Consider the following 23,731-nt stretch of genomic DNA (forward strand, 5'->3'; position numbering starts at 1 on the left):
ACAGAATCAGAGCAGAGTAAAATTAGCTTCCTATAACAGAGCTCTCTTTGCCCTCTTTCATAACCAAACTCATAACTAGAACATTAGCAAACTTTCTCATACTCCGCCAATGCGAAAAACATGACAATTTGGCTTCCCGGGGGCCTATAAATTATTTTTAGGAAGGAATAAATTACAACGTTTACAATCCGAATTTTCTGGCCGAGAACACATTTTGCAAATATAAAACTTGGTCTGCATTTTGTCGTAGACTTTTCTAGAAGCAAAAACTGCTATTAGATCTAGACTAGTTTTTATTCTTATACACAAAGAAAAGTATTTCTCTGCACCAATTTTTATTCGAAACTAGCTTTAGCTCGCGTATTTGTCCGCGTGGATCATCATGATCAATCGATAGTCATCCACTGCTGAACTCTAGAACTAGGTCTCTTGTAAGGACTTCTACACGCTACGTGCACTTATAACACTTTTATGTGCAACACTGCAAGTTAATGACAGACAGCGCCATCTATATAATATGATGTAGCCACAAATTCAGGGGTTTCGGGTTTCTTCCTTTACTTGTGCTGCAAGACCTACCTACCTGCCAAACTTCATGATTCTAAGTCAACGGGAAGTACCCTATACTTAGCTTTTTTATTCCCTTCTCTTGACACATACGACAGACAGACAATGAAGTGTATAAGGGTTCCTTTTTTCCTTTTGAGGTACGGAACCCTAAAAACTAACAAAGACAAACGTTTGTATGAAGGGTTCTTACCATGTTACAAGTTAAGTAATAACTAAATGTAAACACGTTCAAACGCTTTATTATTCGTCCCGTTTGGGCAATGAAACCCTTCTTTGAAGTAATATTCGAAGTTTCTATCGTCAGTAGTTTTAGGCTGTGTTATACTGGGGCTATTTCTGTATCAAGTTTTGTAAACATCTAAACTTGTGTCTGTAAACACTGTAGACTAAGGTCCAGTTGTATAAGAGGCAGTTAACTTTACGGTCCTGTTAACGTTAAACTTAGATTATTTGATAGCCTGGTGGTTAAGATATTGGCTTCCTAGTTTGGTTAGGTCGAGGGTTTGATCCCGGGCACCTTTTTCTTTCTGGGCACTTTGTGCGGAGTTATGTGCCTTTTAAACAATTAAAATATCACTTGCTTTAACGGTAAAGAAAACATCGATCGTGGTGAAAAAGTGCGAGAAGTCTATAATGAGGAGTAGTCTTTATGAACTGTTGGTTTCTAATAAATAATAGTAAATAAGTCAGTATTTATCCTGCATAAATAATATTAAAGGTATTTTGATCCAAAGTTAACAAGCCCGCCACCGCTAACAAGCTTCTACACCACATTTTACCTTTATCAATCGTATAAGTTTAAGAGGGCTCTCTCCGTCACTCGTTTCATACAATCGTAGTTCCAATTTCATTTGAATATTAAGCAACCAAAGTCCATGAAATTTTGCAGACATATTTTAAAAAGTAATATCTATGTCTGTGGTTTTCCAGATTTCTGTTAAAATATTCGGTTTCAAAGTTACGCGGTCTTAAAAATTTTCATACAAATCTTTGAGCCCCTGTAATTTTAAAACTACATATTTTTAGAAAAATCTAAAACACCACAGACACAGATATTAGTTTCTAGAATATGCCTGCAAAATTTCATGGACTTTGGTTGCTTAATATTCAAATGAAATTGGAACAACGATTGTATGAAACGAGTGACGGAGAGAGCCCTGTTAACGGTAACCCTAACGCAGCTTTAACAGCCTATCATGGAACTGGACCTTACTTACGGAAAGTCTAATTTTCCGTATCTCATTGCTTTTGTTGTAGGCATGATGTATTCTGTCTTGTGTTTAGTGTTAGCATGTTAGTATGCGAACTTTGTGTACAACTTAGTTACAAGATAATACCAAGATTGTTTACGTACTAACGTACTGTTACTAACTTACGTACTGTTTGGGAAACAATGTAGTTTGGAAACAAACATCCACTCTTTGTTGTTTTATCTAAAGAATTATTTTAAAAAAAACGCGAGTCGGACTCGCGCAAACCGGCCAACAACACGAAGGGTTCCGTAGCATTGTACAAAAAATAATAATTTTTACTTTATTTTTGTGATGTATTGCACAAATTCATTTATACATTTACTTGTGTTATAAGAAGTACCCTATAGGTTTCTTGACATATACGACAGACAGACAGACAGACAGGCAGACAACAAAGTGATCCTATGAGGGTTCCTTTTTTCCTTTTGAAGAACGAAACCCTAAAAATAGGCCGAATTGAGAGCCACCTCTTTTTTTAACGTCGCTTAAATAAGGGCCTTGACATAAATCTAAAACCACCTAAGATATTATCCTCATGAGGTACAACAACGTAGTTTGGAAGCTACTCTTGGTTCTTTTAACTAAATACCCGATATAAAAAGAAAAATCCTGACTCATCAACGCCGAGCCTAAACTCTTGGACCTAGAAATCTAAAATTTTGCACAAAATGTCTATTTATAATGTAGACAAGGAACAAGACTAGATTTTTTGAAATTCCCACTCGAGCGAAGTAAAATAGACAATAGATAAAAAGTAGTCTATGTCACTTTCTTGGTCTTTAACAATATCCATGCAATAAATCACGTCAATCAATTGATCCATTGCTACGTGATTGAAGAACGAACCAAAAAACCATCAAACAAACATACTTTCGCATTCATAACATGAACAGTGCTATTTTGTCACACCATTAGTATACTCAAATAAATTAGCAGACAAACATACAATCTTCTAATAGTAGAGACAGAGACGAGAGAGATGTGAAGGTTAGTAATCAGGGCTTAAACTCATAAATTTAAGACTAGCTCTAATTTATTAGGCCATTTGTTTTACATAAGTAGGCTTTAAGGCAACGTTCTATTGCCTCTTTTGGCGAACTTACATGTAATTTACCTCCCACTATACCACACAGCGTTGTAGCGTACAAAATAAACAAAACGGCCAAGAAGGAATGAGATTCAAGCTCTGAGTGGGTTCCGTATCAAACCGCAAAGTATCTTGGGATTTTGTTGATCAGATATCCTGTGGAAGTTTTAGTATGCGTCCACTTTGAACAGTCGTTTCTCTTTATTGCGTTAAACTAGGTAAAATATTAGGTATATAAACTATTATTTTATAATGAGAGTATATAATTTAGGATTCATCATTGGGATTCATCAAAAACATTAGCTCAATTTAAGCCGTTTTTGAAAGAAAAGATCTTGACGCACGGACAGACAACAAACAACAAAGTGTGATCATATAAGGGTTCCGTTTTTTTCATTACGAGATATTAAGAACCCTAAGAAGAACTATTTAAATAATATAGCACGTTACATTGCGCTCCGTATGAGTATAAAAGCTAACATTTACTTTTTATAAAGTGCAGAGTGGTTCCTGTCTTTCTTTTTACCTCGTTGAATTAACTTATTCATTATCTTGTTATATTCTTCGCTCGAAGTAAATACATAAACTACAGTGTATTTGAGGTTAATTTTAGGTTTTAAACTAGTGGCGATACAAAAATGTGCTTTTTATGACCGCTGTAATCTTTATAAGAACTAGGTAGAAATTATTTAGTAGGTAATCATTTTATTGTTTAACTAGTTTGATGTATTTTTTACAAGGTTTTAGTTAAAGCCCTGGAGAGTAAAATAAGCTGCATTTTATCTCGGAAAATCAAAGAGTACCCACGGGATTTTTAACCTTTAACCCACGCGGACACAGTCACAGGCCTCACCTAGTTTCACATAAATCGCCAATTTCCGCTTGCGAAAAACCTTTGATCTCTCTGGACTGGGCATCACGTAATTCTTTAAAATATAGCCTCCGGTGGACACTGGACACCGTCGACATTGGGGGCATACCGAATGAGTGCTGAGCAATATTTCACAGCTTCGCACTTTTCCCACGGTTATCGCGTAGAATCCGTAATATTTCGTAAAATCCATAGAGATTACTTATCCTTTGTACGTAAATGTAGAACCCAACCGAACACTGTGATTACAAATACCTAGATTATTCTGTGGACCAGATGTACAATCAATCTAATTTAACCGGCTCTTATCCGAACTTAGGCATAGTATATATAGTTAGGGGTATAATTAATAATGCCCGGACCAAAGTCTCCCAAAGTAACAAAAACCCCAACCTTGCATTCCTTAGGTCTTAGAAAGCCCAAAAAATACTTGAGCCGAGCGTAAAATCTTAATGATCTAATTAAAAATTGCAACAATCCAAATAAAGTCACAAAATCTCAAATAGACTCATTTGAATCGCATGCACTTTGAAATATACTAATCAAGTAAGATTTCTCATGATACAGGCGCAAACCACAAAATCAAAGGAAAATATAGCGTTCGAGGGAAATCAAAAATACCCGATATACTTCAGGCCCTCTGGCACAGCAGACGGCACGTATAATTCTTCATAGTAAAAATGTTGGACTCGACATCCGGTGCATACGAAATAAGCGATATTTCACAGGTTATTTCCCTTTACGCGTGGGTCACTTAAACACACGTAGGTGGAATGGATATGATAGGTAGGTATTTCATATACATTATATTGTTTTTTTTTTGTTTGCTTGAGGGTGATTTTACATAATCAGCCTACAATCACTCACTCATTGTTCATTACCCATCAATGCAAAAGTCTGTTTTTTTTATTTGTTTGTCTTGCAATCACGCCACAATCTACTCAACAGTGCACATTTTTGACATTTATAATTCTAGACCATCATGGATTTATTTGACTTTGTAATAAAGTTGCACTTGCATTTTATATTAGGTATCTAAGTAGGTATAAAAATTACTAGCCGATGCCCGCGACTTCGCCCGCGTGGATTTAGGTTTTTCGAAATCCCGTGGGAACTCTTTGATTTTCCGGGATAAAAAGTAGCCTATGTGCTAATCCAGGATATGATCTATCTCCATTCCAAATTTCAGCCAAATCCGTCCAGTAGTTTTTGCGTGAAGGAGTAACAAACATACACACACACACACACACACACACATACAAACTTTCGCCTTTATAATATTAGTGTGATTTGCACGCCATTGCATACATTTTTATACCTTTGTTAGTCTGCATTTAGAGCAAATAAACGATTGATTGATTGATTGATTGAGTGATGTGCAAGGCCGGGGCAGGTCGCTAGTGACCAGTATCTTTCTTCAACTTATGTTTGAACTTTGAAAACGCATTACAATCAAACTCATATATCTTCGTGACGCAAATAAAATGCATATACCTGTACAATAGAAATAAATCCTGCGAGCACCTATTCGTATTTTCCCTTTGACACTGAATCTGTACAAAGCTATTCAATAGCTGTACGTGTTCAAGAATAGATGGAGTTGCTACGTGTATTATTAACCAACTTCTAAAAGGAAGGAGGTTCTCAATTCATCGGAATCTTTTTTTTACCTGCTGTTTCTACAGTAGCTGACAGTTCAGTACTGTAGCAACTAAGGTTGAAATTTATAGAGCGCACTTTGACTTTGCTTTGACTTAAGTTTCAGTTAAGGTGAAAGCGACGGGTTTGCCCGCGAAATTCAAATTTTATTTGGTTTTTCGCAATTTGTAAACTAATACGACAAGTAGGCGTATGGCACTTTAATTGAGGCAATGGCAGTATCATCCTCACAGGTTTATATAAAAACTAGCCGATGTCCGCGACTTCACCCGCGTTGATTTAGGTTTTTGAAATCCCGTGGGAACTCTTTGATTTTCCGGGATAAAAAGTAGCCTATGTGCTAATCCAAAATATTATCTATCTCCATTCCAAATTTCAGCCAAATCCGTCCAGTAGTTTTTGCGTGAAGGAGTAACAAACATACACACACACACACACACATACAAACTTTCGCCTTTATAATATTAGTGTGATTATATTTCCCACTACTTACATAGATTTAAAATCAAAGATAGCCCAGCATGCAAATGTGACCCGGAATCAGAAGAGGACATAGCACATCTATTGATAAATTGCCCACGATTTGAGAAGATAAGAAATGATTTAGAAATAGAACTAGGAATTAATGTACAGATTGAAACTTTAAATAAACTTATAAGTGAAACAGAAACTAGACCTAAATTTGTGAAATTTTGTACACACATAGCAAAAATAATTGTAAAAGAAAATAAAACGTAATTAAATAATAAATAGTCGTTGTATATATATGTATATTACAATAAGTATGTTAAGACAAAGTAATGCAGTGTAAATAAAATAGATAAACAATATTATAATTTCAAGCGTCATAAACTCGAATGGAGTTCTTTAGTGTAAAACAGCGCCAAGAAAAGGCTCTAACTTTTATGTGGGATACACATAAAAATAAAAGACCAACGCGGAAAAAAAAAGGAGTAGGATAGCAACTGTTCATAATGTAATGAACACGTGCTAACCGAAAAATTTTAGCAAATAAATATATAGGACATTGGGTAACTATAAAAAATGAAAAATTATGATGTATTACAACTGTATTACCCAAGTAATTAGATTTGATAAATTAATAGACGCTAGCAACAGGATGATAAACATCCTGTCCCATTTTTGTAAATCTAATTTATAATAAAACTTAGAGAATAAATGTAACATTGAGATACATAAATAATTATATAATGTGTAATTATATAGTTAGATTATGTTTACATATTATAACGTAATATATAGGTCATAAGCCACTAGATTATGGATGTATGTTTTAATGCAAAAAAAAATAATATAAAATAACAAATATTAAAAAAAAAAAACAGATAAAAGAAACAAATAAAAAAAAAAGAAACAAAACAAAACAAAAAAAACCAAAACAAAAAAAAAAAAAAAAACAAATATCAGAGTATCAGAATCCTAGACAATAATTAATAATAATTAAGATGTAGCTAGTTATAGTTTAAAAATCCCCAACGAACTGCACATAGGTGCAGCAAGTAAAAATAAAAACCACAGCAAAACAAAAATGGCAGAAAAAAAAAAAAAAAAAAACGCCATCATAGTACCGACCTACAACAGTCTCCGACCGCCATGTCGGAGGAAAAAAGGAAGGAACACATTATAAAAAAAAAAAAAAAAAAATATTAGTGTGATATTTACTTTGGGTCCAGTTTAAGAAGTTAGTTCTAGTATCGACTAGTTTGTGAGTTATAGTCGATACTAGGTATAACTCACAAACTAGTTATATTCGCTTATGTGATTTAGTGTGATGTCATAAGAGTAAGATTTCAAAATCTTGATAAAAATCCAGATCTGCAAGTCTGTTCCCACCGGTATTTAGCAATAAATTCGTCATATAAAAGGATGTTATAGAACTATCGTTTTGAAGGCAACTATCAATAGAAGTAGCTTCACGTCTCAAATAAAATCAGGCAGCTGTAAATTTCCTGGACCACCGGACGCTCACAAAAGTGGACGTTCTACTGCAGATGGTGTCTTTTTGAATCATTACATAAGTGACATTGGCGCATAGTAGCTTGCCTATCTGTTTTCTATTCTAAAGGATAATATTTCGGAAGTGCGCCAAAGAACTTTTTGACCTGATTCGTCCTTCATCTTCGAACCGCCAGGATGATATGGAACCCTTCCGACATCAGTTTTCTTTTCAATTTTAATAGATACCTTCAAGTCTGCTCACGTACCTACCATACAATACAGAAGGGATTCTCTTTAATGAATAAAAAATATTTATTGTTCTTTTTGTACAAGTAGGTACAGGCAACGGTAACCGCAGGGTATAAAGATCCTTAAAACTAGTTATTGTTTCTCGTAACCTCTTTTGGGACTCGCGACTTGCTTACTCTTGGATTTCAGCCAAAATACACGTACTAAACCTAAAGCTGAAACAAACAGAAAACGCAAAGGCAGCGTGACGCGAAGGAACTGCAGGGTAGGTTACCACACTAAATGCACAAGTACACTTGTATGTTTTATAATATAAGGAACGTATGCAATCAAGTCATACTCTACCTCAAGAGTCAAGACTGCAGAGGCGGCGTGACGCGTGCTTTGAGTATGAGAATCTTTGAGATCGTATATTTATTTTTATTTATTGAAACATCTTTATTGTTTAACACTATGACAAAGAATAAGATACAGGATAGACATAAAAACAAAGGGCGACCTTATCACTATAGTGATCTCTTCGCAACCCATACCTACTTAAGAACTTATAGAACTGTAAAACGGGTATGTATAATGTATATCTTTTGTGAACTACTCGTAAGTTGTACATTCATGGAAATCTGACAAACCACCGAAACATACATTAGTTTCTAGAGTAAAATTTTGCAAATAGACACCATTTGCAAAATTTTATTAAATTGATATTCAAATAGGAACATTTTTATCGAGTTCCGAATACAAAGACATCAATAGAACATTTATATCGCTATCTCCTCTTCATAACTTGTTTAATATTATAACTTCTAGACTCATGTAGGACTTATTTCCGCCACGCATTGTGTGTGTATCAGGCTTTAAATGCAATCTACCCCACTGGGTATATAAAGCATTTTTACCTCTTTGTCGCAAAATACTTGCTGACTCAACTGTTGAGATAGTAAAACTTTAGTGCCCACTGTGTTTCTGTTAAGCTTTTAACAAAAATCGGAGTTTCTACGCAGTTATCTCCGTGAGAATAGGTATGTGAGTCTAACATTCAGTATTTTTATTATTATTAGGGATTTAAGAAAAATTATATGTAAAATAATTTTAGATACTTATGAAATTTTTTATTGGATTTAATTACACTTACAACTTAGTCCGATCAGTTTTTCTACAGGGGCTTCCTTTCGCCTAATAACTAAAAAAAAATTGTACCAACCAAAGTAACCTACGAATACCTATAACTTTTGTATTTCAATCTCTTAAAATACTGACAAACTAGATCAAGTCCACGATTTCGTTCGCGTTCGTTCGTTCAGTTTTTTAAACTCATTGATTTCCCGGGATAAATAGTAGCGTATATGCATTTCTGGGATGCAAGCTATGTTTATACTAAACAGCAACTTCTTCGGTGTGTATATCAAAGTGTTTTTAAAAATCTTGAAAAACTTTAATTTTTGGGACAAAAGTAGACCGGGGTATGTCCTTTCCCGGTGTGCAAGCTATCTCTGTACCAAATATCGTCAAAATCGGACGACCCATAGATAAATTAGCAGACAGACAGACACCCTTTCGCATTTATAATATTATATATTACTATGAATTATTTTGCCGACTAAGCAAATCCTCTTACCAACGAATGCATACTTGTACCTATATCTAGAGACATTGAGTGCGTTGAAGCATTTCAATTGATATCAATTATATTACGGCTCGGCCACTTAGGATAACGGTAAGCTGCTCAGCCTGTTACATTTGCACACGATCAAAGGGATTATTGTGCTATGCCACTATGCATTCGTGATCACCTTTGACTTAACAGTCCAAACCGATCGTGGGTTTAGAGTAATTACAATCCGAATTGTTTCATTTTCTAATCGACTGTCGATTTGAAAAGTCGAAATCTAAGTTATAATTATTATTATTGGCGTCTCACACCAACTAATATTTAGCAAAACCTATTTTTGTTCCAGCTTGTTTTTGTAGCATTGATGGATTAGGTAGGTACTTACCTACCTATAGTAGCATTATATTTTAAAACCTGTTTAAACCAACCACTACTAAAGTATTTTTGTGGTTGTTGGTTTAGTGGTTAGCATGTTCGACTGTTGATGACGAGTCCTTGGTTCGATTCCTGGGTCGGGCCAAAATTGTCGGGTATTGGATTTTTCTGAGAAGAAATTCCCACTGTACTAGCCTGGAGTTATTACCCCCATATACCTACCTCGGAGAGCACGTAAAGCCGTCGGCAATAGCGCCTGATCTCTCTCCGTTCGTGTCGGATTACCTTCCCATCGGACTATGTGAGTGAAGGAATAGAAATTTCACCTGTGTATTGGCGTCACTCAGAAAAGCAGGTATTATTTAAATATTTTTATCGAATTATTGGAATGTCCTCTCCAAAACCAACACAAAAAAACACAAGTTTAATGTGTAAGGTTATCCGAGAGTTTTAATCTAAACAAACTAATGCCAAAATAAATAATTTAATTAGAGCGTGATTGCTATCACAACATCTAATTATTCAGTTCACAATCCAAATACCGAAAATATGCGATATCGCTCCGAATCTCAGAAGGAGACTAAACTAAAACCTTCGAAACACCCGTATTTATGCAAGTTCAATCTTGTTGGCCTCCTAGCAACAGATTGTATGACATCGAATGAGCCAAATATCGATTTTATCAAACTACCTGCATTAGATAAATTAATAATTTTATATTATTTTTGACAACTCAAATCAACTTTTTAAAAATAACCTTACAGTTCGGCCGTCCTGAATTTAACACGCCCTCGTGTTTCTAATTAATCTTGTCATGTCAGTCGCGGGCTTCCTTGCCCTAAGTCAAATCCAAATCATGGGCTATCCTGCCCTCCGTCAAATCATTAAAACCTACCCCTGAACTGCCGAACTCTCAGTTTTAATATCAAGTCAACAATAAATCCAAACGACTAACTTCTCATTCGATGTATACAAAATCTGAACCACTTATTGCAAATTACTTTCCACTTCACAAAAGACTAAATTCTTTAAAAAAAAACTAAAAATTTTAATCACCAAATCAAACTCAATAAAAATTTTAATCAAATGTGGGTTGTTTACAAAAAGATACCAAAGTGAAACTAAGACAACGTGAGACACGTCCCACTTCTGAATTATTGGCGTCACTCAGAAAAGCAGGTATTATTTAAATATTTTTATCGAATTATTGGAATGTCCTCTCCAAAACCAACACAAAAAACACAAGTTTAATGTGTAAGGTTATCCGAGAGTTTTAATCTAAACAAACTAATGCCAAAATAAATAATTTAATTAGAGCGTGATTGCTATCACAACATCTAATTATTCAGTTCACAATCCAAATACCGAAAATATGCGATATCGCTCCGAATCTCAGAAGGAGACTAAACTAAAACCTTCGAAACACCCGTATTTATGCAAGTTCAATCTTGTTGGCCTCCTAGCAACAGATTGTATGACATCGAATGAGCCAAATATCGATTTTATCAAACTACCTGCATTAGATAAATTAATAATTTTATATTATTTTTGACAACTCAAATCAACTTTTTAAAAATAACCTTACATGTGTTTGCGCACATACTTGTGCATTGTAATACATATTATCTCCCGCGCATGTGGCTAATCTCCATGGGGATTCGTTGCCGCGCGTAGCCCAATTTCGGTCGAGAGGACATATTAATAATTATTATTATTACATTTTAATTAAATTATTTCTCCTATTTATATAAATAATTGTTCTCCGAAATCCTCATATGTCTGGGTTTCTCCACATAATTTATAGGCGGTCGAAACACAAAATTGTCATGTCCCTAAGACCGGCGAAGTGTGGGAAACTTTCATAATGGTTCAAGTTTTGTTAGGAAAGAAGTGTGTAAGTGGATAACTTAATTTTTGTACTTCCAAAACTTTATATGAAGTTTTGTAGGTACAATGAGTAATGGAGTTATTAAAAGAGATAGAAAAGCAAAGAAGAAGTAAAAGTTTTGTAATTAATATACCTAATATAAAGAAAATTAATAACACCTACTCTTGCGAACGGTAAACGTTAATCATTTATTTAATAGATCGGGTTCTACTTATTTCGTTTCGGCCAAACTTTAACTATGTACACTGATATCTCCGAGATTTCTGAACCGATTTGCGTATTTTTTTTAAATCGCTAAGGGAACTTTGTGACATTGTTCCATAAAAAGTTTGGATTCCAACTCCTCAATCCTGATGCTGTAGGGGATCTGACCAATCCACGCGGGCGAAGCTGCGGGCATCATCTAGTCACAATTAAAGCCTTGTACCCTTCCTTCTACCAGAATTAAATGATCTCTTAGACGAGAGTCCTAAAATACAGATCTTAAGTTCACTGGTTCCTTTCGGTTTTCGCAATGCTTGTTCGACGCAAAAGCAGTGGGAGAGATGTTTCACTGATTTTGCTCTGCTTGCTGTGTAGATGCGTACAGCTACCAAGAGGTCCTGTAGAAAATTGATGTAGGAGGAATCATTTATCATACATTCACCCCCCTTATAAAATAACATATTGTTTGTTCAACTTGAGAAGTGAATAATGTGTTTTTTATTTCTGTGCCGACCTTTCCCGCTGCTGTTGACTTTTTCATCGCAATTTCTCCGTGACACGACTGACACGCTGTAACAAATCGTCTTTCCTGGAGGAAAATGTCTGGTTTCTTTGTTTTTTAGTAACTGCCCGGCTGGGTTGACTCGCCTATGTTTTTATTTTCTTGACCGTTTTCCTCCAACATTGTTTTTATCCAAGTTCTGGCATACATATTTTTATTTTTTACTTGCATTTGACTCCAACCAACACAATATTCACAATGTGAATATCTTCATGGAGTTTTATGGTATCAAAACTTCTTGGAGTCGTTTGGTACCTGTACAAAACACTATAAGATACCATTAGATACCAGACACTCAGTTTATTGACCGAGTTTGTAAACCACCGCGACACCAAGTTGCAAGCAGCTCTAACTTCGGTGTCGCTTAGTACCGCTCTAGCTGCCATAGCTCAACATTGTTTAAGTATCATGTAAATGCTATCGACACTAGTGTCGAAATTTTTGTGTGAAGTCTGAATGTGGTGTCAGTGTCTTCGTGTCGCTGTGCTCGGGCACCCGGTGCATTTTAGCTGTGTGGGTATGACTATGACTATGACTATGACTATGTTGTTAGGTAGCGTGGGTTCACGTTTCCACTGCAGCATACTATACACGAATATTGATCAACGGCTATGTATAACATACAACTGTTGCACAGTACAGTTCAAAATACGCCTTGTGGAGCGGACGCATGTTGTATTTCTCGTGAGTATTGTAGAGTGTAGCATTGAGCTGCGTGGACGAGATATAGGCGAGCAGGCCACGCGTGTAAGAGTGACGTCATCAGCCACGTGTTCGTGGGTTGCAATGGACGTTATCAGATACAACCAAGTTAATATTATTATAAAAGCGAAAGTGTGTCTGTCTGTCTGCTAGCTTTTAACAGCCTAATGTTTAATTGATTTTGATGAAATTCAGTACAAAGTTAACTTAAATAAGTTACGCACATTGCACACGTTAAAGAAAGAAAGAAGGGACATACTATAAAAGTAAAAAGGTTAAAAAGGGTACTGCTATTAAAGAATATGGGTGTATGCAAAGGCTTTGCCATAGAAATTCAAATTTTCTGTTAACTAGAATTCTTTTTCTTGGCAATTTAGCAGTTTTGGCGAGCTTATAAGCAGTATTTTAAGAGACATTGCTAGGCAAAGGTCTGGCTTTGTTTATTTATCATGCGGGCGTGCATAAAATGTGGCCAAGTTGTGTCTAGTGGTGTTAGAAACAGATACGTTGACAGCGCTTTTCGGATATAGATTACTTTTTACACGATTGCCCAAAAAATGAGTGTAGGGGTTTTCAGGATTCATAGTTATTAACCCTCGACCCAAAAAGAGGGGTGTTATAAGTTTGACGTGTGTATCTGTGTATCTGTCTGTAGCATCATAGCTCCTAAACTAATGAACCGATTTTAATTTAGTTTTTTTTTGTTTGAAGGAGGCTTGATCGAGAGTGTTCTTAGCTATAATCCAAGAAAATCGGTTCAGCCGTTTGAAAATTATCAGCTCTTTTCTAGTTACTTGTAACCTTTACTTGTCGGGGGTGTTATAAATTTTTAATTTACACTTGTACAAAAAAATACTGTAGGCACTTAGGCAGTGTACAAAAATAAAATAAGTGTGATTGAGTAAAATTGTGTTATTACAGTGCGTTTAATCAGTATTTGGAGTTTTATTTTAGGCGTAGGCGCCATTTATATGGTAAAAATCCATCATCTTTACTTCGCTCCACTTTAGGAGACAGCCGGAGATGTGTATAACAGACCAATCAGATTATTATTGATAGATGATGTGATCATTTATTCACTTACGACCCACATTATAAATGCCAAATGTGTTTGTTGATTGATTTGTCATTCAATCACGCCGCAAAGAAGCAACGGATCGACGTGATTCTTTGCATGGATATTACTTATAAACCTGGAGAATGACATTGGCTACTTTTTATCCAGGAAAAAAACGAAATCTACGCGAACCAAATTAATAAAATAAAATATTGTATAATCTGATTAATCTGCTTTTCGCTCATCTGCGTTTAAGTGGAAAGGTACCTACCTACCTACCAGGCCTTACGCTTTGTTATAAAATCATGTTGTGCCATGCAGTTATAAATTATTTACTACCACTAGGCACTAGTTGTTACTGCGTTTGTTTATTCCAAACGAGTGCGGCCATTTTGAAATCCGGATAAAGTTGAGCCTCGAGGCATGTAGAATTTCTAACCTACTATGCTAAAACCTGAAGTCAAGGATTTGTTCCTAACTTTGATATTATTTCGACCTCGTTATGAAACAGTATTTGTTTTCATATTATTTGAAATTGTTTAAATCAGTGCCGGTCAACATTATTTTGCTAAACTCGTTAACATACTCAACATACTTTGCTACAGCTATTATTTGGAAGGTCGAAGGTTCGTTTCCGAGCACGCACCTTTAACTTTTCGAAGCTATGTTAGTTTTAAGCAATTAATTAATATCAGTTGCTTTAACGATGAAGGAAAACATCGTGAGGAAACCTGCATGCCTGAAAGTGTTTCAAAATATTCCCAAAGATGTGTGATGTCTGCCAAAACTGGACCAGTGTGGTAGACTATGGCCTAAACCCTTCTCATTTTGAGAGAAAAGCCATGCTCAACAGTGAGCTAGCGACGGGTGATGATGATTTTGCTAAACATTTTGATGTTAGTCCTAATTTTTGAGAGTTCTATCTAAAGTGTCATTTCCGAAAACCTATAAGGCCAAAACTCCAATCCTGATATTAGCAGTTATAATATCGTATTGAAAAACGCAGCGTTGGGAGATCCCCCACTAGGTGGATGGACGACCACACACTCAATAGCTTGCAACTGCTAGGAGCCGCTGGATTCAGTAGCTCTGCCAAGTACCAGCTTAACTAGATTCGTGGATCATCGTGCTGGATACTCATTGGTGACGAACCACTGGTCTATTCTAACCTTCAAAGTTTGAAACCGACTCAAACTTTACTGTCTATCGGTATTCTACGGGATATATTTCGGAGAGTGTGCCTAAGAACTTTTTGACCTCGTTCAGTCCTTCACGTTTCTAGACGTAGAGCAAGGCATCGATTACGTACTTCGTTATATTACTTACTCCGTTCTACCACTCCGTAATGTAACTCCGTTCCTGAATCTCTTGATGCATTCATGCCAGTGGCTTTAAAATGAGTTGAAATGTTGCTGAATCGTGAAGCACAATAAAAGGAATGAGTGTGCAAACATTGTTTAATTCAACGGATAAAAGGCGGGATTCTAGTTTATAAAAGTAAATGTTCGCTTTTATATGGAGCGCAATGAAACAAGCTATGTTAGCTGCGTACTGTTATAACCCTAGCCTAGGCCGCATATTGATGACTTACTATTTCCAAATTGACATCAATAATATAGCACCAATCAGCAGTATGGGGCCTATAAAACGCTGCATTTTGGCAACATTAATTCAGTTTCGACTCTTCAATCCGATCCGCTCTAACTTCGGACCCGGTTTTTGCCTGCCGGTTAGACCTCGGAAAAGATTGAAGAAGAGACTCCGGCTCTCTAAACCCTTCACTAGGGTCCGCGCTCGGTATAATCCAAGTAACTAAGTCGACTGTATGAACAAAGAACACTAAATAAACGGGGTGTTAATTTGACTTCGAGTTTGTTTCTCTGCCGCCGAGACACCCCGTCATAACATTGGTGTCAGAACAAAGGGGATGTAAATCCCTGGTCGCCTATCCTGCCGCACACGGATTGAGGACCTAAGCCGCTGCCTGCCTGCCAAGTTGGCCACCTGCTGCCTTCACCGTTTCACTGACGCTTTGTGAGACAGCCGTCAACCCAGGACAACGCAGTCATCGTCTCACCGAGGCCCATTCACGCAGTCTTCGCCATCAATTATACTGACCTACTACGCGCCGAGCCGTATTGTGCAACATCAAGTGCAAGTCGCAACGTTGCAATTTCTATCGCCGGTAACCCGACACCGAGCCGTATCCATGTCATCGTGCTGCCTACTCGTCATTTTTCTGTGAGTGATAATTCGTTTTTATATTAATTTATTTTGTATTGACCCAGTTTTGCGCGTGGATTATTCTTATCTTATAAATTTCTATTACAATTTCAAGTAATTACTCTCAGTATTCTCAGTAATAAGTTATCATCTTCAGTATTAAAATGGATAGGAAAGCCCAGTCCTCTTCAAGTTCAATAAATACAGAGGAAGTGAGCTTCTCAGTCCTAGTCAAATTCATTAAACCATTTAATGGCGACAGAGACAAATTATCGCCATTTATCAGAAATTGTGAAAATGCGTTGAGCTTAGCTAATGCCGCTCAAGCAAATATTCTGTTAAAATATATAATATCCCAGTTAGAAGGCAAAGCGGAGTCCGCTTGCTGCTTAAAAATCTTTGACAATTGGCCTGAGCTAAAACAGTTTCTAAAATCAACGTTTGGAGAAACGAAACATAGGGACCACTTGCTATTGGACTTACAAAGTTGCAAACAAAAACCCAACGAATCGGTTTCACAATTTAGTTTACGTATAGAGACAAATCTGACAAGACTACAGACGGACATAGCCCACGCAACTAAAGACGTGTCTGAATTAAAAGGGCGTATCGCCAGCACAGAAGATTTGGCGTTACATACCTTTTTACTAGGGTTGCCTAGCCATATCTCTACTATATTAAGGTGCCGTAACCCTACCACTCTCCAAGAGGCCATCAACCTGGCCATTCAGGAAGAAAAGTTGCAAAACTATATACAATCTTCAAAGCCTTCTGAACCGAGACCTAGGTGTAGCTTATGTGGCAAAAGTAACCACTCAGAAAAAAATTGTTTTTTAGCTCAAAATCGTCCCATTAATTCTTTAAATAATGACCAACCTCAGCCTTCTATGTCTTTCAATTCGAATAATAATGATAATAATATTTGCAGATATTGCAAAAATTACGGACACGTAATAGGTCAGTGCAAGAAACGCCGATTCAACAATTCTCGAAATCAATTACAAAGCCAAGTACATAGCCTCACAGAAATAAAGCAACCTATTAACTTAAAAAATAATTATGATTTTCGCGATGACCATTTAAACTAGTTAAGATTCCGGTTTTACGTCGTACGGAATCGTCAACTCAAACCGACGTACTAAAATACCATTTTCGTAGTCCTACTCAATCTTCTAAATCCTCTGTTTCCGTGTCACGTGTCAACAAACAGGGTAACCAGCCCCAAATTCATGACCGTGTACACCATACTTCTAAATCCTCTGTATCCATGTCACGAGTCAACGGACAGGGTAACCAGCCCCAAACTCACGACCGTGCTCATCGTATTTCTAAATCCTCTGTATCCATGACACGAGTCAACGGACAGGGTAACCAGCCCCAAACTCACGACCGTGCTCATCGTATTTCTAAATCCTCTGTATCCATGACACGAGTCAACGGACAGGGTAACCAGCCCCAAACTCACGACCGTGCTCATCGTATTTCTAAATCCTCTGTATCCATGACACGAGTCAACGGACAGGGTAACCAGCCCCAAACTCACGACCGTGCTCATCGTATTTCTAAATCCTCTGTATCGGGGTCACGAGTCAACGGACAGGGTAACCAGCCCCAAACTCACGACCGTGCTTATCGTATTTCTAAATCCTCTGTATCCATGTCACGAGTCAACGGACAGGGTAACCAGCCCCAAACTCACGACCGTGCTCATCGTATTTCTAAATCCTCTGTATCGGGGTCACGAGTCAACGGACAGGGTAACCAGCCCCAAACTCACGACCGTGCTTATCGTATTTCTAAATCCTCTGTATCCATGTCACGAGTCAACGGACAGGGTAACCAGCCCCAAACTCACGACCGTGCTCATCGTATTTCTAAATCCTCTGTATCGGGGTCACGAGTCAACGGACAGGGTAACCAGCCCCAAACTCACGACCGTGCTTATCGTATTTCTAAATCCTCTGTATCCATGTCACGAGTCAACGGACAGGGTAACCAGCCCCAAACTCACGACCGTGCTCATCGTATTTCTAAATCCTCTGTATCCGTGTCACGAGTCAACGGACAGGGTAACCAGCCCCAAACTCACGACCGTGCACATCATGTTTCTAAATCCTCTGTATCCGTGCCAAGAGTCAACAAACAGGGTAACCAGCCCCAAATTCATGACCATGCACAAATTACTAAACCCACTGAATCATTTACCATATCCACTGAATCCACTACCAAATCCACTGAATCTATTTCCACCTCTACTGAATCTTTTACCAAGTCCACTGAATCCATTACCAAATCCACTGAACCTACATCCAAACCCGCTGTATCTTTTCAACAAGCCAACCGACAGGGTAACCAGCCCCAAATGCACGGCTTCAAAAATTATACTACTACCAATCCCATTTATATTCCAATAAATAATATGCTAACTCTATTAATTCCTTTAAATGCATTATTTTCAACTCTTCTAATTCTACAATATCCAATAAATCTCATAATACCTACAACATACCTATGCCTACTACCTTACTACAATATTAAAACAGCTTTTTGATTCAAAGACATTAAGACTCAATTATGAAAGAAAATATTCATCGAATGACTCCTATTATCCCATCATTCAATAATACTACTTCAAAAATTAACTAATAATATAATAACACATAACATAACATAAGTATATTGAATTACAACAAAAGTTTTAGACACTGTTTCAGCAAATGCCAATAAAGGTCATTATTAACTTTAGTGCTTTAGTTCCTTAGAATCCTTATTCCCTTAGAATATAGTACTCCATTCCGTGCTAAGTCCAATGCAAATTTACAATGAATTAAAGTCTTAATAATGCCATTTCAAACCTACCTCTACATTTAAAAAGAAATAAATTAATTGTAATAATAAATATGTTAAAAATATTAATTCAATAGATAACCAACCCTTAGCATACTATACTTAATACATTCTTTATTACTTTTGTATTGATTAATCCATCCGTAAAATTATTGGCAAAAACACGAAATAAATTAATATATTCTGCGCTACAAGACTTAAGTGTGTGTAATGTGATAAACAATAACAATTATTCGTGTAAAGTGTAAACTAAGAAAAATAATAAATTCTAGTGTCGGAAATCCAATTTGTGAAGTGACCTTATTAGCTGAACATGTGTAAAATATCGCTGACTCTTGTAATTATATAAAAGTTATCAAGCAAAAATGTAATATACTACTAATACTTAATATCCTATGGATGTATTTTAATCAAATGTCGCAACTAAATGTTAATTGTTATAATATATAATACTTATTTGTAATTATTGGTACCGCTATTCAAAAACCTATCTTAGGATTGTAAAGTCTACCGTAATAATAATAATACCATTATTTTTATTGCTAAAAATGTAAATTCGCAATATTTCATTTGCAATCTTAGACATGTAGTTGTATACCTACATGTTTCCATACATAGTATTTTTATGCTTACAATTGCAGTAACTAAGTAGGTATATAATACTTTTTCATTTTAATGAACTCATGAATTACTTATAAAGTACATACAACAATAACATTTAAAAAAAAATGATAATTAAATGAAAAGGCACTAAACAGATTACCATAAGTTACTTCAATTCATTCCATCTCAAGAATTTGAGATCAAAATCTGCGTTTCAACTGTAATCATGTTCCACATCCTAATTTTAATATAACTGAAGATGATCATTGTTCTAAAGCTAAGGTAGATGATAATATGATGACGCTATGCCATACCTAACCTCTATTAAATTGTCAGATATAAACCTATATTCATCATATTAGATATAGTTACTATTTCAGTATAATAACTACTACATTCAGTATATATCAGTTTCTGTATAAATTATGTAAGTGTTTTTGCTGTAATAAATTGAATCAACATAGAGATAGTAGTACATCTTGTTGTATAAAAATCGTCAACACTTGTATAGCTAAATCCAAAACGAAAACTTGTGAAAATTCTATAGAAAGGACAAACTCCGATTACGATACTAAGGATACCAACCCTCATAGCACAGATTCACCAAGAAGAAATCTCGAAATAATGTAAAAACTCCCGTCATCTCTATTTTTATTTTTATGTCCTATCATTGTTACTTCCAAATAGTACCTTAGTTTAAATAGCATAGTTTACTCAAAGTACTCGATGTAATTTATAAGTTATTTTGTTTATGCTTCTAGTTTCTAAGTAATCTTCATGTTTTATTTTTCTAAATATTTTCTATTTCTGTGTGTTCAATTTTTGTAAACTTGGATTATACTCACATCCGTTTTTGTTCCCGGATGTTCCGTTTAAGGGGGGAGGTGTTATAACCCTAGCCTAGGCCGCATATTGATGACTTACTATTTCCAAATTGACATCAATAATATAGCACCAATCAGCAGTATGGGGCCTATAAAACGCTGCATTTTGGCAACATTAATTCAGTTTCGACTCTTCAATCCGATCCGCTCTAACTTCGGACCCGGTTTTTGCCTGCCGGTTAGACCTCGGAAAAGATTGAAGAAGAGACTCCGGCTCTCTAAACCCTTCACTAGGGTCCGCGCTCGGTATAATCCAAGTAACTAAGTCGACTGTATGAACAAAGAACACTAAATAAACGGGGTGTTAATTTGACTTCGAGTTTGTTTCTCTGCCGCCGAGACACCCCGTCATAACAGTACGCCATAAATGTGTGTGTGGCGAAATGTGAGTTTGGCGAAATTTATGCCTTGCTTACAAACCTATTATATCAAGAGATGCCTCCCAAACGACCTCTAAGCACGCACTAGACTAGAGGGATCATTGCGAATAAAAAAAAAATTTCGACGAATTGAGAACCTCCTCCTTTTTTGAAGTCGGTTAAAAAATTGCAGACATATTCTAGAAACTAATATCTATGCCTGTGGTTTTCCAGATTTCTGTTAAAATATTCGGTTTCAAAGTTACGCGGTCTTAAAAATTCACATACAAATCTTTGAGCCCCTGTAATTTTAAAACTACATATTTTTAGAAAAATCTAAAACACCACAGATATTAGTTTCTAGAATATGTCTGCAAAATTTCATGGACTTTGGTTGCTTAATATTCAAATGAAATTGGAACTACGATTGTATGGAGTAAGTGACGGAGAGAGCCCTGTTAAATACATCTGAATGGCAACACGACCATAATAATAACAATAAATAACCAACCGTTTTCTTGCTGTGTCAAAATAATAAAACTTTAATGTACCTACCACAATTTTGTATAACGCTTTTAATATAATCCGCTGAGCGCCCGTCGAAGTTAATCTTTACAGAAATGTAATATTTCACACGGTTTGCGAACAAAATGAAATTTCATATTTAAAAGCTTTGTGTGTAACTTTTTCTGGAATTGAAATGGAGTGTCGTTTAATAGACCAAAAGCCCGCCGAAAATTTTGAAGAGCTGAAGAAATGCTTTATTAATTTTTATTCTGATACAAGTTAACCATTGACTGCGAACTCACCTGGTGGAACGAGATGATCTACTCTGAGAAAGACGGAACTGGTCTAGCCTAGGAGAGGTATGGCAGTTTTATGAAACCCATAAAACCAATTAGAAGTACGTGCCCTAATTGGTTTTTACCCAGCATCGAACCTTAACGCTATCGCTTGGCAGCATGGCTTTGCTCAAGGGTGGTAATTAGCCGCGCTTGAAGCCACTTGTTCAGACCAGACTAGAGCCAGTATAGTAATATTAATTTTCAAATTGCTCCGGCCAATCTAACCACGCACTTATAAGAACACAGCGCTCACCGTCGAAGCCGTCAAAACGCTTAATCTAAACCAATCATAAGAGCGTTAAAGGTGCCACTAGGTGATTTGGTCAAATGTATGGACATAATTTCGCAGTTCCAATTAAAACGAACGTAGGTTCATTTGCCATACAAAAAATGCAGAATAGTCACCAAACAAACTTTCTTTTTAAAGTAGGTACCTGCTCAATTAGCCTACGGGCTCTCGGGACGTTTTGTATTTGAAAAAATATTTATTTCGCTTTACCTAAATCATATTTGACAAGGCTTTTATTGTTTGCTTGATTTTGGGAGTCACGTATTATTTGTATTTAAGGATCTAATATCCAGGGATGCCTTAAAAGCTTTCTATCGATCGTGTGATATCAAGAAAAAGTGGATTTATTCAAAATGAAATTGCTAAATAATGTATACATTTTTAATGATCATCACAATCAATCGGCCCGTTACTGAGAATGGGTCTCCTCTCAGAATAAAGGTTTAGGCCATAGTCCACCAAGTCAAGTGAGGATTGGCAGACTTCACTTCATTGTGGACTCCTTCACCTCACTTCCTTCACCACTAAGCAAGTTAATATATTTAACGCTTACAACGCACATAACTCTGAAAAGTTAGAGTATAGATAGGACGGAGAGTATGCCTGGGATACCGGGAACATCGGAGAATATGAGCCCGAATTATTTAACTATCACCGCTTTTTTAATACTACGTTGGTACGGAACCCTTTGTATACGAGTCCGACTCGCACTTAACCGGAATTTTTTAAATTCCAAGTGCCGTCAGATGATGGGGTTCCAAGGCACTGGAATAGCGATTCGTACATCGTAGCATTAAGCTCCCCAAGTGGGCGAATTCAAATGAGTCGCTGGTAGTTGGACAGAATGACAAAGACAAGGGGAGAGCAAGAGTGAATACTACTGAATAGGCATCTTCTAGGCAAGCGCGCTCCATCCTAGGCTACATCAGCACTTGCCAGCTGGTCTGATTGTAGCCAAGCGCTAGTCTATTTAAAAAAGGGCATAAGACTGTGTTTGGTAGAGATCCTTGCAAGTGACAAGTTATTTATTTGGAAAACATAATTGCACACACAAGTACAGATAAGTGTAAATTAAAAATTTATAACACCCCCGACGAGTGAAGGTTACAGTAACTAGAAAAGAGTTGATAACTTTCAAACGGCTGAACAGATTTTCTTGGATTAGGTATAGCAAAGTATACTCTTGATCAAGCCACCTGTCAAACAAAAAAAAACTAAATTTAAATCGGTTTATGAGTTTATGAGCTAATGCCACAGACAGATACACAGATACACACGAAACTACATAAACCTATGTATTTACGTTTAGCAGTGGAGACTGGAGATCCGTCGGTGACGAGAACCACGACGATTATTATTTTAATACGCTCTCATTTCATTCTTCCTCTCGTTACAATCAATAGAATAAAAAGTTTTTTAATCAAATAAACTTTTAGATACTTAGTGCTTTCGAATCTTCAAGTGAATATTTAGTATATTGTAGGTTTGTGTTTTACTGATTCGGAATGCCCATGGCCCGTATTTTAAAAGCCATAATCGGTAATAGAAACCAGTTTTCGAAGGACTATTTGCACCACGACGTCGGCATTACGATCTGAACCTTTAATGGGTTATATAATTTTATTGTATCACTGCA

At 36.4% G+C, this 23,731-nt stretch overlaps 2 protein-coding genes and 1 long non-coding RNA gene across 4 annotated transcripts in view; 2 read left to right on the plus strand and 1 right to left on the minus strand.

Annotated features, from left to right (window-relative positions):
- LOC123875184 overlaps positions 1-23,731 on the plus strand; it is a 494,986-nt gene that overhangs the window by 426,820 nt on the left and 44,435 nt on the right. The window lies entirely within an intron of this gene.
- Positions 17-20,955, minus strand: LOC123875191. Its single transcript, XR_006798100.1, has 3 exons — positions 19,281-20,955; positions 271-281; positions 17-26 (listed from the first exon to the last, which is right to left on the minus strand). It is a non-coding gene; the product is annotated as an uncharacterized LOC123875191 (long non-coding RNA).
- LOC123875186 lies at positions 17,536-18,834 on the plus strand. The gene is made up of 2 exons (XM_045920878.1): positions 17,536-18,490; positions 18,533-18,834. The coding sequence occupies exons 1-2, from the start codon at positions 17,536-17,538 to the stop codon at positions 18,817-18,819; spliced, it is 1,242 nt and encodes a 413-aa protein (XP_045776834.1). The 3' UTR covers positions 18,820-18,834.

The sequence above is a fragment of the Maniola jurtina genome, chromosome 19 (genome assembly GCF_905333055.1).
Source record: "Maniola jurtina chromosome 19, ilManJurt1.1, whole genome shotgun sequence".
Lineage (NCBI taxonomy): Eukaryota > Metazoa > Arthropoda > Insecta > Lepidoptera > Nymphalidae > Maniola > Maniola jurtina.